General features: G+C 46.3%; 1 protein-coding gene across 3 annotated transcripts in view; it reads right to left on the bottom strand.

The window, feature by feature from the left end:
* LOC139543158 (plexin-B3-like) overlaps window positions 1-17,482 on the bottom strand; it is a 264,643-nt gene that overhangs the window by 160,819 nt on the left and 86,342 nt on the right. For all 3 annotated transcript variants that reach the window (XM_071349397.1, XM_071349399.1, XM_071349398.1), the window contains exons 5-8: window positions 13,871-13,999; window positions 12,746-12,846; window positions 12,174-12,318; window positions 11,682-11,841 (exon numbers count right to left, since the gene is read on the bottom strand). In XM_071349397.1, coding sequence (XP_071205498.1) covers window positions 11,682-11,841; window positions 12,174-12,318; window positions 12,746-12,846; window positions 13,871-13,999 — 535 coding nt within the window. The remainder of the gene's footprint in view (window positions 1-11,681; window positions 11,842-12,173; window positions 12,319-12,745; window positions 12,847-13,870; window positions 14,000-17,482) is intronic.

Raw genomic sequence — 17,482 nt, 5'->3', positions numbered from 1 at the left:
AGGAGACACGTTAACATACAGGGACAGAGACACGTGGTCTACAGAGACAGGAGACACGTTAACATACAGGGCCAGAGACACGTGGTCTACAGAGACAGGAGACACGTTAACATACAGGGACAGAGACACGTGGTCTATAGAGACAGGAGACACGTTAACATACAGGGCCAGAGACACGTGGTCTACAGAGACAGGAGACACGTTAACATACAGGGACAGAGACACGTGGTCTATGAAGACAGGAGACAGGTTAACATACAGGGACAGAGACACGTGGTCTATGAAGACAGGAGACACGTTAACATACAGGGACAGATACATGTGGTCTACAGAGACAGGAGACACCTTAACATACAGGGCCAGAGACACGTGGTCTATGAAGACAGGAGACACGTTAACATACAGGGACAGAGACACGTGGTTTATAGAGACAGGAGACACGTTAACATACAGGGCCAGAGACACGTGGTCTATAGAGACAGGAGACACGTTAACATACAGGGACAGAGACACGTGGTCTATAGAGACAGGAGACACGTTAACATACAGGGCCAGAGACACGTGGTCTATAGAGACAGGAGACACGTTAACATACAGGGACAGAGACACGTGGTCTATGGAGACAGGAGACACGTTAACATACAGGGACAGAGACACGTGGTCTATGAAGACAGGAGACACGTTAACATACAGGGACAGAGACACGTGGTCTATGAAGACAGGAGACACATTAACATACAGGGACAGAGACACGTGGTCTACAGAGACAGGAGACACGTTAACATACAGGGCCAGAGACACGTGGTCTATAGAGACAGGAGACACGTTAACATACAGGGACAGAGACACGTGGTCTATAGAGACAGGAGACACGTTAACATACAGGGCCAGAGACACGTGGTCTATGAAGACAGGAGACACGTTAACATACAGGGACAGAGACACGTGGTCTATGGAGACAGGAGACACGTTAACATACAGGGCCAGAGACACGTGGTCTACAGAGACAGGAGACACGTTAACATACAGGGACAGAGACACGTGGTCTATGGAGACAGGAGACACGTTAACATACAGGGCCAGAGACACGTGGTCTATGAAGACAGGAGACACGTTAACATACAGGGACAGAGACACGTGGTCTACAGAGACAGGAGACACGTTAACATACAGGGACAGAGACACGTGGTCTACAGAGACAGGAGACACGTTAACATACAGGGCCAGAGACACGTGGTCTATAGAGACAGGAGACACGTTAACATACAGGGACAGAGACACGTGGTCTACAGAGACAGGAGACACGTTAACATACAGGGACAGAGACACGTGGTCTATAGAGACAGGAGACACGTTAACATACAGGGACAGAGACACGTGGTCTATAGAGTCAGGAGACACGTTAACATACAGGGCCAGAGACACGTGGTCTACAGAGACAGGAGACACGTTAACATACAGGGCCAGAGACACGTGGTCTATAGAGACAGGAGACACGTTAACATACAGGGCCAGAGACACGTGGTCTATAGAGACAGGAGACACGTTAACATACAGGGACAGAGACACGTGGTCTACAGAGACAGGAGACACGTTAACATACAGGGACAGAGACACGTGGTCTACAGAGACAGGAGACACGTTAACATACAGGGCCAGAGACACGTGGTCTATAGAGACAGGAGACACGTTAACATACAGGGCCAGAGACACGTGGTCTATGAAGACAGGAGACACGTTAACATACAGGGACAGAGACACGTGGTCTACAGAGACAGGAGACACGTTAACATACAGGGCCAGAGACACGTGGTCTATAGAGACAGGAGACACGTTAACATACAGGGACAGAGACACGTGGTCTATGAAGACAGGAGACACGTTAACATACAGGGACAGAGACATGTGGTCTACAGAGACAGGAGACACCTTAACATACAGGGCCAGAGACACGTGGTCTATGAAGACAGGAGACACGTTAACATACAGGGACAGAGACACGTGGTTTATAGAGACAGGAGACACGTTAACATACAGGGCCAGAGACACGTGGTCTATAGAGACAGGAGACACGTTAACATACAGGGACAGAGACACGTGGTCTATAGAGACAGGAGACACGTTAACATACAGGGCCAGAGACACGTGGTCTATAGAGACAGGAGACACGTTAACATACAGGGACAGAGACACGTGGTCTATGGAGACAGGAGACACGTTAACATACAGGGACAGAGACACGTGGTCTATGAAGACAGGAGACACGTTAACATACAGGGACAGAGACACGTGGTCTATGAAGACAGGAGACACATTAACATACAGGGACAGAGACACGTGGTCTACAGAGACAGGAGACACGTTAACATACAGGGCCAGAGACACGTGGTCTATAGAGACAGGAGACACGTTAACATACAGGGACAGAGACACGTGGTCTATAGAGACAGGAGACACGTTAACATACAGGGCCAGAGACACGTGGTCTATGAAGACAGGAGACACGTTAACATACAGGGACAGAGACACGTGGTCTATGGAGACAGGAGACACGTTAACATACAGGGCCAGAGACACGTGGTCTACAGAGACAGGAGACACGTTAACATACAGGGCCAGAGACACGTGGTCTACAGAGGCAGGAGACACGTTAACATACAGGGACAGAGACACGTGGTCTATGGAGACAGGAGACACGTTAACATACAGGGCCAGAGACACGTGGTCTATGAAGACAGGAGACACGTTAACATACAGGGACAGAGACACGTGGTCTACAGAGACATTAGACACGTTAACATACAGGGACAGAGACACGTGGTCTACAGAGACAGGAGACACGTTAACATACAGGGCCAGAGACACGTGGTCTATAGAGACAGGAGACACGTTAACATACAGGGACAGAGACACGTGGTCTACAGAGACAGGAGACACGTTAACATACAGGGACAGAGACACGTGGTCTATAGAGACAGGAGACACGTTAACATACAGGGACAGAGACACGTGGTCTATAGAGTCAGGAGACACGTTAACATACAGGGCCAGAGACACGTGGTCTACAGAGACAGGAGACACGTTAACATACAGGGCCAGAGACACGTGGTCTATAGAGACAGGAGACACGTTAACATACAGGGCCAGAGACACGTGGTCTATAGAGACAGGAGACACGTTAACATACAGGGACAGAGACACGTGGTCTACAGAGACAGGAGACACGTTAACATACAGGGACAGAGACACGTGGTCTACAGAGACAGGAGACACGTTAACATACAGGGCCAGAGACACGTGGTCTATAGAGACAGGAGACACGTTAACATACAGGGCCAGAGACACGTGGTCTATAGAGACAGGAGACACGTTAACATACAGGGACAGAGACACGTGGTCTACAGAGACAGGAGACACGTTAACATACAGGGACAGAGACACGTGGTCTACAGAGACAGGAGACACGTTAACATACAGGGCCAGAGACACGTGGTCTATAGAGACAGGAGACACGTTAACATACAGGGCCAGAGACACGTGGTCTATGAAGACAGGAGACATGTTAACATACAGGGACAGAGACACGTGGTCTACAGAGACAGGAGACACGTTAACATACAGGGCCAGAGACACGTGGTCTATAGAGACAGGAGACACGTTAACATACAGGGCCAGAGACACGTGGTCTATGAAGACAGGAGACACGTTAACATACAGGGACAGAGACACGTGGTCTACAGAGACAGGAGACATGTTAACATACAGGGCCAGAGACACGTGGTCTATAGAGACAGGAGACACGTTAACATACAGGGACAGAGACACGTGGTCTATGAAGACAGGAGACACGTTAACATACAGGGACAGAGACATGTGGTCTACAGAGACAGGAGACACCTTAACATACAGGGCCAGAGACACGTGGTCTATGAAGACAGGAGACACGTTAACATACAGGGACAGAGACACGTGGTATATAGAGACAGGAGACACGTTAACATACAGGGCCAGAGACACGTGGTCTATAGAGACAGGAGACACGTTAACATACAGGGACAGAGACACGTGGTCTATAGAGACAGGAGACACGTTAACATACAGGGCCAGAGACACGTGGTCTATAGAGACAGGAGACACGTTAACATACAGGGACAGAGACACGTGGTCTATGGAGACAGGAGACACGTTAACATACAGGGACAGAGACACGTGGTCTATGAAGACAGGAGACACGTTAACATACAGGGACAGAGACACGTGGTCTATGAAGACAGGAGACACATTAACATACAGGGACAGAGACACGTGGTCTACAGAGACAGGAGACACGTTAACATACAGGGCCAGAGACACGTGGTCTATAGAGACAGGAGACACGTTAACATACAGGGACAGAGACACGTGGTCTATAGAGACAGGAGACACGTTAACATACAGGGCCAGAGACAGGTGGTCTATGAAGACAGGAGACACGTTAACATACAGGGACAGAGACACGTGGTCTATGGAGACAGGAGACACGTTAACATACAGGGCCAGAGACACGTGGTCTACAGAGACAGGAGACACGTTAACATACAGGGACAGAGACACGTGGTCTATGGAGACAGGAGACACGTTAACATACAGGGCCAGAGACACGTGGTCTATGAAGACAGGAGACACGTTAACATACAGGGACAGAGACACGTGGTCTACAGAGACATTAGACACGTTAACATACAGGGACAGAGACACGTGGTCTACAGAGACAGGAGACACGTTAACATACAGGGCCAGAGACACGTGGTCTATAGAGACAGGAGACACGTTAACATACAGGGACAGAGACACGTGGTCTACAGAGACAGGAGACACGTTAACATACAGGGACAGAGACACGTGGTCTATAGAGACAGGAGACACGTTAACATACAGGGACAGAGACACGTGGTCTATAGAGTCAGGAGACACGTTAACATACAGGGCCAGAGACACGTGGTCTACAGAGACAGGAGACACGTTAACATACAGGGCCAGAGACACGTGGTCTATAGAGACAGGAGACACGTTAACATACAGGGCCAGAGACACGTGGTCTATAGAGACAGGAGACACGTTAACATACAGGGCCAGAGACACGTGGTCTATGAAGACAGGAGACACGTTAACATACAGGGACAGAGACACGTGGTCTATGGAGACAGGAGACACGTTAACATACAGGGCCAGAGACACGTGGTCTACAGAGACAGGAGACACGTTAACATACAGGGACAGAGACACGTGGTCTATGGAGACAGGAGACACGTTAACATACAGGGCCAGAGACACGTGGTCTATGAAGACAGGAGACACGTTAACATACAGGGACAGAGACACGTGGTCTACAGAGACATTAGACACGTTAACATACAGGGACAGAGACACGTGGTCTACAGAGACAGGAGACACGTTAACATACAGGGCCAGAGACACGTGGTCTATAGAGACAGGAGACACGTTAACATACAGGGACAGAGACACGTGGTCTACAGAGACAGGAGACACGTTAACATACAGGGACAGAGACACGTGGTCTATAGAGACAGGAGACACGTTAACATACAGGGACAGAGACACGTGGTCTATAGAGTCAGGAGACACGTTAACATACAGGGCCAGAGACACGTGGTCTACAGAGACAGGAGACACGTTAACATACAGGGCCAGAGACACGTGGTCTATAGAGACAGGAGACACGTTAACATACAGGGCCAGAGACACGTGGTCTATAGAGACAGGAGACACGTTAACATACAGGGACAGAGACACGTGGTCTACAGAGACAGGAGACACGTTAACATACAGGGACAGAGACACGTGGTCTACAGAGACAGGAGACACGTTAACATACAGGGCCAGAGACACGTGGTCTATAGAGACAGGAGACACGTTAACATACAGGGCCAGAGACACGTGGTCTATAGAGACAGGAGACACGTTAACATACAGGGACAGAGACACGTGGTCTACAGAGACAGGAGACACGTTAACATACAGGGACAGAGACACGTGGTCTACAGAGACAGGAGACACGTTAACATACAGGGCCAGAGACACGTGGTCTATAGAGACAGGAGACACGTTAACATACAGGGCCAGAGACACGTGGTCTATGAAGACAGGAGACACGTTAACATACAGGGACAGAGACACGTGGTCTACAGAGACAGGAGACACGTTAACATACAGTGCCTTCGCAAAGTATTCAGACCCCTTGACTTTTTCCACATTTTGTTACGTTACAGCTTTATTCAAAACATTTATTGAATGCAATCTACACACAATACCCCATAATGACAAAGCGAAAATAGGTATTTAGAAAATTTTGCAAATGTATAAAATAAAATAAAAAACTGAAAAAACCTATTTACATAAGTATTCAGACCCTTTGCTATTAAACTCGAAATTGATCTCAGGTACTTCCTGTTTCCATTGATCATCCTTGATAGGTTTCTATAACTTGATTGGAGTCCACCTGTGGTATATTAAATTGATTGAACATGATTTGGAAAGGCACACACCTGTCTATATAAGGTCCCACAGTTGACAGTGCGTGTCAGAGCAAAAACCAAGCCATGAGGTCAAAGGAATTGTATGTAGAGCTCTGAGACAGAATTGTGACGAGGTACAGATCTGGGGAAGGGTACCAAAACATTTCTGCAGCATTGAAGGTCCCCAAGAACACAGTGGCCTCCATCATTCTTAAATGGAAGAAGTTTGGAACCACCAAGACTCTTCCTAGAGCTGACCGCCCGGCCAAACTGAGCAATCGGGGAAGAAGGGTCTTGGTCAGGGAGGTGACCAAGAATTCGCTGGTCACTCTGAAATAGATCTAGAGTTTCTCTGTGGAGATGGGAGAACCTTCCAGAAGGACAACCATCTCTGCAGCTCTTCACCAATCAGGCCTTTATGGTAGAGTGGCCAGACGGAAGCCACTCCTCAGTAAAAGGCACATAACAGCACACTTGGAGTTTGCCAAAAGGCATCTAAAGGACTCTCAGACCATGAGAAACAAGATTCTCTGGTCTGATGAAACCAAGATTGAACTCTTTGGCCTGAATGCCAAGCGTCACGTCTGGAGGAAACCTGGCACCATCCCTAAGGTGAAGCATGGTGGTGGCAGCATCATGCTGTGGGGATGTTTTTCAGGGGCAGGGTCTGGGAGACTAGTCAGGATCGAGGGAAAGATGAACGAAGCAAAGTACAGAGACATCCTTGATGAAAACCTTCTCCAGAGCACTCAGGACCTCAGACTGAGGTGAAGGTTCACCGTCCAACAGGACAACAACCCTAAGCACACAGCCAAGACAACGCAGGAGTGGCTTCGGGACAAGTCTCTGAATGTCCTTGAGTGACCAAGACTTGAACACGATTGAACAACTTTGGAGAGACCTGAAAATAGCTGTGCAGCAACGCTCCCCATCCAACCTGACAGAGCTTGAGAGGATCTGCAGAGAAGAATAGGATAAACTCCCCAAATACAGGTGTGCCAAGCTTGTAGTGTCATACCCAAGAAGACTGGAGGCAGTAATCGTTGTAAGGTAATCGTTCAACCGATCGCTGCCCACACCCACCCGCCCGTCCAGCATCACTACTCTGGACGGTTCTGACTTAGAATATGTGGACATCTACAAATACCTAGGTGTCTGGTTAGACTGTAAACTCTCCTTCCAGACTCACATCAAACATCTCCAATCCAAAGTTAAATCTAGAATCGGCTTCCTATTTCGCAACAAAGCATCCTTCACTCATGCTGCCAAACATACCCTCGTAAAACTGACTATCCTACTGATCCTCGACTTCGGTGATGTCATTTACAAAATATCCTCCAATACCCTACTCAATAGATTGGATGCAGTCTATCACAGTGCCATCCGTTTTGTCACCAAGGCCCCATATACTACCCACCACTGCGACCTGTACGCTCTCGTTGGCTGGCCCTCGCTTCATACTCCTCCCTACTACTTTGCACATTCTTCCACTGCAAATCTACCATTCCAGTGTTTTACTTGCTATATTGTATTTACTTTGCCACCATGGCCTTTTTTGCATTCACCTCCCTTATCTCACCTCATTTGCTCACATTGTATATAGACTTATTTTTCTTCTGTATTATTGACTGTACGTTTGTTTTACTCCATGTGTAACTCTGTGTTGTTGAAAGTTTCGAACTGCTTTGCTTTATCTTGGCCAGGTCGCAATTGTAAATGAGAACTTGTTCTCAACTGGCCTACCTGGTTAAATAAAGGTGAAATATAAAAAATAAAACATAAAACATCAGAGACTTAGTCCAAGACAGCCAGGACTAAGTCTGTCATGGTGTTGAATCTCAACAAGACTAACCTGGCTGTCTTGGACTAAGTCTCTCATGGTGTTGAATCTCAACAAGACTAACCTGGCTGTCTTGGACTAAGTCTCTCATGGTGTTGAATCTCAACAAGACTAACCTGGCTGTCTTGGACTAAGTCTCTCATGGTGTTGAATCTCAACAAGACTAACCTGGCTGTCTTGGACTAAGTCTCTCATGGTGTTGAAACTCAACAAGACTAACCTGGCTGTCTTGGACTAAGTCTCTCATGGTGTTGAAACTCAACAAGACTAACCTGGCTGTCTTGGACTAAGTCTCTCATGGTGTTGAATCTCAACAAGACTAACCTGGCTGTCTTGGACTAAGTCTCTCATGGTGTTGAAACGCAACAAGACTAACCTGGCTGTCTTGGACTAAGTCTCTCATGGTGTTGAATCTTAACAAGACTAACCTGGCTGTCTTGGACTAAGTCTCTCATGGTGTTGAATCTCAACAAGACTAACCTGGCTGTCTTGGACTAAGTCTCTCATGGTGTTGAAACTCAACAAGACTAACCTGGCTGTCTTGGACTAAGTCTCTCATGGTGTTGAAACTCAACAAGACTAACCTGGCTGTCTTGGACTAAGTCTCTCATGGTGTTGAAACTCAACAAGACTAACCTGGCTGTCTTGGACTAAGTCTCTCATGGTGTTGAATCTCAACAAGACTAACCTGGCTGTCTTGGACTAAGTCTGTCAAGGTATTGTATCTCAACAAGACTAACCTGGCTGTCTTGGACTAAGTCTGTCATGGTATTGTATCTCAACAAGACTAACCTGGCTGTCTTGGACTAAGTCTGTCAAGGTATTGTATCTCAACAAGACTAACCTGGCTGTCTTGGACTAAGTCTCTCATGGTGTTGAAACTCAACAAGACTAACCTGGCTGTCTTGGACTAAGTCTCTCATGGTGTTGAAACTCAACAAGACTAACCTGGCTGTCTTGGACTAAGTCTCTCATGGTGTTGAATCTCAACAAGACTAACCTGGCTGTCTTGGACTAAGTCTCTCATGGTGTTGAATCTTAACAAGACTAACCTGGCTGTCTTGGACTAAGTCTCTCATGGTGTTGAATCTCAACAAGACTAACCTGGCTGTCTTGGACTAAGTCTCTCATGGTGTTGAAACTCAACAAGACTAACCTGGCTGTCTTGGACTAAGTCTCTCATGGTGTTGAAACTCAACAAGACTAACCTGGCTGTCTTGGACTAAGTCTCTCATGGTGTTGAATCTCAACAAGACTAACCTGGCTGTCTTGGACTAAGTCTCTCATGGTGTTGAAACTCAACAAGACTAACCTGCTGTCTTGGACTAAGTCTCTCATGGTGTTGAAACTCAACAAGACTAACCTGGCTGTCTTGGACTAAGTCTCTCATGGTGTTGAATCTCAACAAGACTAACCTGGCTGTCTTGGACTAAGTCTCTCATGGTGTTGAAACTCAACAAGACTAACCTGGCTGTCTTGGACTAAGTCTCTCATGGTGTTGAAACTCAACAAGACTAACCTGGCTGTCTTGGACTAAGTCTCTCATGGTGTTGAATCTCAACAAGACTAACCTGGCTGTCTTGGACTAAGTCTCTCATGGTGTTGAAACTCAACAAGACTAACCTGGCTGTCTTGGACTAAGTCTCTCATGGTGTTGAAACTCAACAAGACTAACCTGGCTGTCTTGGACTAAGTCTCTCATGGTGTTGAATCTCAACAAGACTAACCTGGCTGTCTTGGACTAAGTCTCTCATGGTGTTGAAACTCAACAAGACTAACCTGGCTGTCTTGGACTAAGTCTCTCATGGTGTTGAATCTCAACAAGACTAACCTGGCTGTCTTGGACTAAGTCTCTCATGGTGTTGAAACTCAACAAGACTAACCTGGCTGTCTTGGACTAAGTCTCTCATGGTGTTGAATCTCAACAAGACTAACCTGGCTGTCTTGGACTAAGTCTGTCAAGGTATTGTATCTCAACAAGACTAACCTGGCTGTCTTGGACTAAGTCTGTCAAGGTATTGTATTTCAACAAGACTAACCTGGCTGTCTTGGACTAAGTCTGTCAAGGTATTGTATCTCAACAAGACTAACCTGGCTGTCTTGGACTAAGTCTGTCAAGGTATTGTATCTCAACAAGACTAACCTGGCTGTCTTGGACTAAGTCTGTCAAGGTATTGTATCTCAACAAGACTAACCTGGCTGTCTTGGACTAAGTCTGTCAAGGTATTGTATCTCAACAAGACTAACCTGGCTGTCTTGGACTAAGTCTGTCAAGGTATTGTATCTCAACAAGACTAACCTGGCTGTCTTGGACTAAGTCTGTCAAGGTATTGTATCTCAACAAGACTAACCTGGCTGTCTTGGACTAAGTCTGTCAAGGTATTGTATCTCAACAAGACTAACCTGGCTGTCTTGGACTAAGTCTGTCAAGGTATTGTATCTCAACAAGACTAACCTGGCTGTCTTGGACTAAGTCTGTCAAGGTATTGTATCTCAACAAGACTAACCTGGCTGTCTTGGACTAAGTCTGTCAAGGTATTGTATCTCAACAAGACTAACCTGGCTGTCTTGGACTAAGTCTGTCAAGGTATTGTATCTCAACAAGACTAACCTGGCTGTCTTGGACTAAGTCTGTCAAGGTATTGTATCTCAACAAGACTAACCTGGCTGTCTTGGACTAAGTCTGTCAAGGTATTGTATCTCAACAAGACTAACCTGGCTGTCTTGGACTAAGTCTGTCAAGGTATTGTATCTCAACAAGACTAACCTGGCTGTCTTGGACTAAGTCTGTCAAGGTATTGTATCTCAACAAGACTAACCTGGCTGTCTTGGACTAAGTCTGTCAAGGTATTGTATCTCAACAAGACTAACCTGGCTGTCTTGGACTAAGTCTGTCAAGGTATTGTATCTCAACAAGACTAACCTGGCTGTCTTGGACTAAGTCTGTCAAGGTATTGTATCTCAACAAGACTAACCTGGCTGTCTTGGACTAAGTCTGTCATGGTATTGTATCTCAACAAGACTAACCTGGCTGTCTTGGACTAAGTCTGTCAAGGTATTGTATCTCAACAAGACTAACCTGGCTGTCTTGGACTAAGTCTGTCATGGTATTGTATCTCAACAAGACTAACCTGGCTGTCTTGGACTAAGTCTGTCATGGTATTGTATCTCAACAAGACTAACCTGGCTGTCTTGGACTAAGTCTGTCAAGGTATTGTATCTCAACAAGACTAACCAGGCTAAATAATCAAATATATTAAAAAAACAAATCAAATATTTACAGATATATTTTTATATAAAACTTTTTAAATAAAATGTCCACCTACCACTTCCTGGAGGGCTGGGTGGGAGGAGCTCAGGCAGGGGTGATTGACAGGTTATGGTGGTTCCCGTGACGACCGCTGGTTGAGGGACGAGGGTTCCAAACGAGCAGGACAGAGACTCCTCCTCCGACAGGGTGGGCAGCTGGGACACAACAAGAGAAACCTGGGAGAGGAAACAACAACGAACTTTAACTCAACTACGTTTGTAGTATCCTGAAGTAAAATTATATTTTTCTTCTCAGTCAGTCTCAACCTGTTTCTATATAATCAACTCATGTTATGTTTTTACTCCAGAATGACACTTCATCGATAAATATCTTTAGTAAAAACAAAGCATGAGTTGATATGTCGTTGTATAGATTGGTTAGAGAAGTTACCTGGTTTGTCAGGTCTTAATGAGAGACTGATTTTCCTGAGTCAAGAACAGCAGTTAGAGGAACAATATTTTGAGTTCGCCGACTTTATTCAATACTAATACTGCCACAGTTCACCCACCTGAGTCTCCTCCTCTCTGCTTTGAATGGCAGGCTCCACGCTCTGGACAGTCACACACTGGTTCGCAGGCTGGTTGGCAGGATGGAAGCTCCACAGCCAGTGGTTGGCTTGGCCCTCACGACTACACTCCATTCGACGACTACATCTGAATAAAGGAGAATAAACACAGATTACCATGGAGACAGCAGAGACTGTGTTCTGGTCTGGTTGTTAACACAGATTACCATGGAGACAGCAGAGACTGTGTTCTGGTCTGGTTGTTAACACAGATTACCATGGAGACAGCAGAGACTGTGTTCTGGTCCGGTTGTTAACACAGATTACCATGGAGACAGCAGAGACTGTGTTCTGGTCTGGTTGTTAACACAGATTACCATGGAGACAGCAGAGACTGTGTTCTGGTCCGGTTGTTAACACAGATTACCATGGAGACAGCAGAGACTGTGTTCTGGTCTGGTTGTTAACACAGATTACCATGGAGACAGCAGAGACTGTGTTCTGGTCTGGTTTATCCACTATAGTACTAATAAAACAGGTGATGCTGTAATGTGTTCTGTATGGGTGTACACTACCTTCCCTCCAGGACACACCAGCCACAGTAAGGGTCTCTGACAGACAGACAGGACTGGCAGTCGGGCTGCTGTTCACACTGAGATACAGCCACCTTGGACACCTGAGAGAGACAGACAGAGACAGAGAGACAGAGAGACAGACAGAGACAGAGAGACAGAGAGAGAGAGAGAGAGAGAGAGAGAGAGAGAGAGAGAGAGAGAGAGAGAGAGAGAGAGAGAGAGAGAGAGAGAGAGAGAGAGAGGGAGACAGAGAGAGAGACACAGAGAGACACAGAGAGACAGACAGAGAGACAGACAGAGACAGAGAGACAGAGAGAGAGACAGAGAGACAGACAGAGAGACAGAGAGACAGACAGACAGAGAGAGAGAGAGAGAGAGAGAGAGAGAGAGAGAGAGAGAGAGAGAGAGAGACAGACAGACAGAGACAGAGAGAGAGACAGACAGAGACAGAGAGACAGACAGAGAGACAGAGAGAGAGAGACAGACAGAGAGACAGAGAGACAGCGACAGAGAGACAGAGACAGAGAGAGAGAGACAGCGACAGAGAGACAGAGACATAGAGAGAGACAGCGACAGAGAGACAGAGACATAGAGAGAGATAGAGAGAAACAGAGAGAGAGAGACAGAGAGAGAGACAGAGATAGAGACAGAGAGAGAGAGAGAGAGAGACAGAGAGAGAGAGATAGAGAGAGAGACAGAGAGAGAGACAGAGAGACATAGAGAGAGAGAGACACAGAGAGACAGAGACAGAGACAGAGAGAGAGAGAGGTCAGGTCTATTTGTCCTTTATAAATGACTGAATACAGTTCTTTGAGATTTATTTTCCTAAATATTTAAATCATTTTTTAAAGTAAGTCGGATCCCATGAGTGGGGAAAAGTAAAAACATAAATAAATACAATCAATAGTCTGAGACATTTTCCAAATGGCAACACTAAGAGATATTTTCCTGGACTTTCTGGACTAAAAAGCACTGTCTAATCTCCTGGACTAAAAATCATTGTCTAATCTCCTGCACTAAAAAGCACTGGGCTATGGTAGCTAGTGGTACTGTGAGGCCTACCTTGCCGTCAGTGAGGACAGAGGGTATAAGGGTTAGGGTCTAAGGGTAGGGGATAGGGTCTACCTTGCTGTCAGTGAGGACGTAGACATTCTGTCCAGACTGGTCCAGTAGTAGGTCAGCGTTGACTGGACTGTCCTGGTCCACTATCACACTGAGATACAACGTCCCCGTTGTGTCTGGCTGGAGAAATACCTGCCCGGAGAAACAAGGACAACATTTACTATCTCTTTCACAAACATCTTGAAACATCTGTAATTTACACACAAATCCATGCATGTACACAGTCATAGCGCGATGGACTGGTGTTGGTGTGTATTGCAGCATGGGGCATGGACACCAAAGCTCAGCGTGTTTGGATGAAAATCTGTTGCCATTGGATGTAATCTAGAGGCGAAAGAAACGCACACCTATTTAGGTGAGGTGCTGGCTAGCGGAGTAGAACACTTAAAATAAAGGAGAGCCGCACACTCGAAGAGCTCAGATGCAAAAATATATTTACGTCCAACGTTTGGACAGGCAAGCTGTCTTCATCAGGTTATAATGACAGACACTGCAGGATGACTCGTTTATATAGTGACAAAAGACACACACAGGTGTCTGTAACCATGGTGTGTGGCCTGATATCATTGGTTCATTCTCATATATTAAAATAACACACAAATAACATAAATGGATAGTGTACGATCATAGATACATCGTATCTACAAACATTTACAATAGCAAAATCACAAGAATGGCTTCAGATCAAAGTCTACGTTGAGACCGAAGGGAGCAAGGGTCTTTAAGTTAAAGATCCAGGCAGCCTCTCGTTTTTAACAATAAATTGTCGAGGTCACCCCCTCTCCTAGGGAGGGTGACGTGTTCGATGCCAATATAACGCAGAGACGAAATCGAGTGGCCTGCCTCCAAAAAGTGCCATTGCATTGAGCACAGCCATTACACTTGTAGTTTCCATCCAGTGGAGGCGCAAATAGACGTTGTTCAGGAATATCTTTGGGGTGGTAAATCAGAGTGAACCAATTGATCTCTGAGGTTTCTGCCCCGCGAGAATACGACCAAGGGAAGGTCTGAAAACACATTACCGAGACTATCACTGGATTTTGTTTGTGAACGATTCCCTTAATTTGTTCAGAGCACTTTGAATAGCGGGTAGTTAGAACGCAAGAATACTTATTTTTGCGAGACTGATGCTCCCGTCGAGAAAATTCAAAACAAATCATGGTCAATCTGACCATGTTTGTAACCCCTCTCCTTGAATTTACTTTGCATCTCAGCCATATTTCTGTTCGAAATCTGATCGTTTTTTTTTTTTTACAAATTCTTTTGATTGGACAGAATTGGCTGTAGGGCAAACTGTTTTTCAAGGGAAGCGGGTGACAACTGTCAGCCCTCAACAAACTGTTAGGATCAGTAGGTTTCCTGTAAAGATCAGTGTATAGAACATTATCTTCACACAAGATCAGAAGATCAAGGAAGCTGATTTGACGTGTGTCAGATTGCATAGTAAATCTCAGATGTTCAGAATAGGAGTTAAGAAAAGCATGGAATGCCTGGAGCTGTTCTGCATCATCCCTCCACAGAACAAAAATATCATCAATATACCGTTTCCAAATAATGATGTTAGGCAAGAAAACATTTTTGAGAGGATTGAAAATAGACTGTTTCTCCATGTAACCCACATACAAATTAGGAGCCATGGGGGATCCCATAGCAGTACCCTTCGTCTGAATAAAGAAATCATTTAGAAACATGAAGTAGTTGTGTGTGAGTACTATTTCAGACAATGTTATAACGCAGGCACTGGAAGGTTGTTCATTAGGGACACGTTGCAGAAGAAAATGTTCCATAGCTTCAATACCGCCCTCGTGTGGAAAATTTGTGTATAACGACTCAACATTAAAAGTAACTAGCTAGTCGGCTCGTGTTACCTAGCTAGAGCCGGCTCGTGTTACCTAGCTAGAGCCGGCTCGTGTTACCTAGCTAGAGTCGGCTCGTGTTACCTAGCTAGAGCCGGCTCGTGTTACCTAGCTAGAGCCGGCTCGTGTTACCTAGCTAGAGTCGGCTCGTGTTACCTAGCTAGAGTCGGCTCGTGTTACCTAGCTAGAGCCGGCTGGTGTTACCTAGCTAGAGTCGGCTCGTGTTACCTAGCTAGAGTCGGCTCGTGTTACCTAGCTAGAGTCGGCTCGTGTTACCTAGCTAGAGCCGGCTGGTGTTACCTAGCTAGAGTCGGCTCGTGTTACCTAGCTAGAGTCGGCTCGTGTTACCTAGCTAGAGTCGGCTCGTGTTACCTAGCTAGAGTCGGCCCGTGTTACCTAGCTAGAGTCGGCTCGTGTTACCTAGCTAGAGTCGGCCCGTGTTACCTAGCTAGAGTCGGCTCGTGTTACCTAGCTAGAGTCGGCTCGTGTTACCTAGCTAGAGTCGGCTCGTGTTTCCTCAATAAGTAGCTATCAGCAGAGTCAGTGCTAGTAAGAAAAGACTTGCGGCATTAAACAAGATACTCTTTGAAGAGGTAGGTTTTCAGATGTTTTCCGGACACGACAACCAAAGATGCTGGATAAATTAAGATAGTTCACTCAGGCCCCTTAAGCATTGAAAAAAAAAGAGTCAGTTCCTGTCTACTTAAGGGGGTGGCTCTCCCAAAGACAACAATATGACAGCAGCTGGATCTGGTCTACTTAGTTCGTTGACTTTTATTGAAACAGAAAAAAAAAAAAAGAGGGAGTTGGATATCTCACTTCCTCTTCCATCTCTGACTAGAACACTTTCATATTCTGTAATTCCGTACATTTGTAAAGGTATATTCGAGGAGCTTCGCATGGAGATACACAGATGTCAGTAATGTAACACAAATGTGTTCCTACCCCCCCCCCAGTGCACTACTATCCTATGGGCCCCTGTAAAGACAAGTACGGAATAGGTGCCATTTGGCACACAACCCTCCTCACAGTGATGGCCCACAATGCACTGCACATGGCATTCCCTCTGGGGCCAGTAACCAATCAGCAGTCAGAACATGTCCTACTGCATTGCCTTCGGACATTACACACACACACCTCCTGCGTTAGGAGAAGCTGGGGTAATTCGTTCCCCTTCTGTTACCCCTTCCGGCCCGGGGTAAGACGCCTCCGCGCTAGATACAAACACAAACCACCGCGATGTGGACACGTGATCCACCCCTGCGGCCATATTATCCCCCTCCTACCCAGGATGCACAGCTTGTGTCCAAAACACTGACAGACTGCTCTACACATGCCACAGGCACATCAATACAATCACTATTTACATACACATCAACATTAGGGAGACCTGGCTGGGAATATCTTGCAATGAAAACCACTAGGAATGTTTTTCAGTTGGAATTACATGGGGGCTAGAGGAGGCTGGGCACCCCACCCCCACAACCAATCGGGCACCCCACCCTCACAACCAATCAGGCACCCCACCCTCACAACCAATCAGGCACCCCACCCTCATAATCATGTCTCAGGAAGGCGTCCTAAACAGACCTAGGTGTCTCAGGTGGGTGGAATTAGGGAGTGTCTCTTTAGTGTGTGAGTGGCTGAGTGTGTGTGTAAGTGGCTGTGTGTGTGTGTGTGAGAAGGTATCTACCCTCAGGACTGGCAGGCAGCACTAGGCATTGTGGGGCTGAGCAGAATCTGGTTTCATCAATAATTC

This window comes from Salvelinus alpinus, chromosome 17 (assembly GCF_045679555.1).
Source record: "Salvelinus alpinus chromosome 17, SLU_Salpinus.1, whole genome shotgun sequence".
NCBI classification, from domain to species: domain Eukaryota; kingdom Metazoa; phylum Chordata; class Actinopteri; order Salmoniformes; family Salmonidae; genus Salvelinus; species Salvelinus alpinus.
The sequence above is the reverse complement of the archived record's forward strand: the minus strand, read 5'-3'. Positions and strand labels throughout refer to the sequence as shown.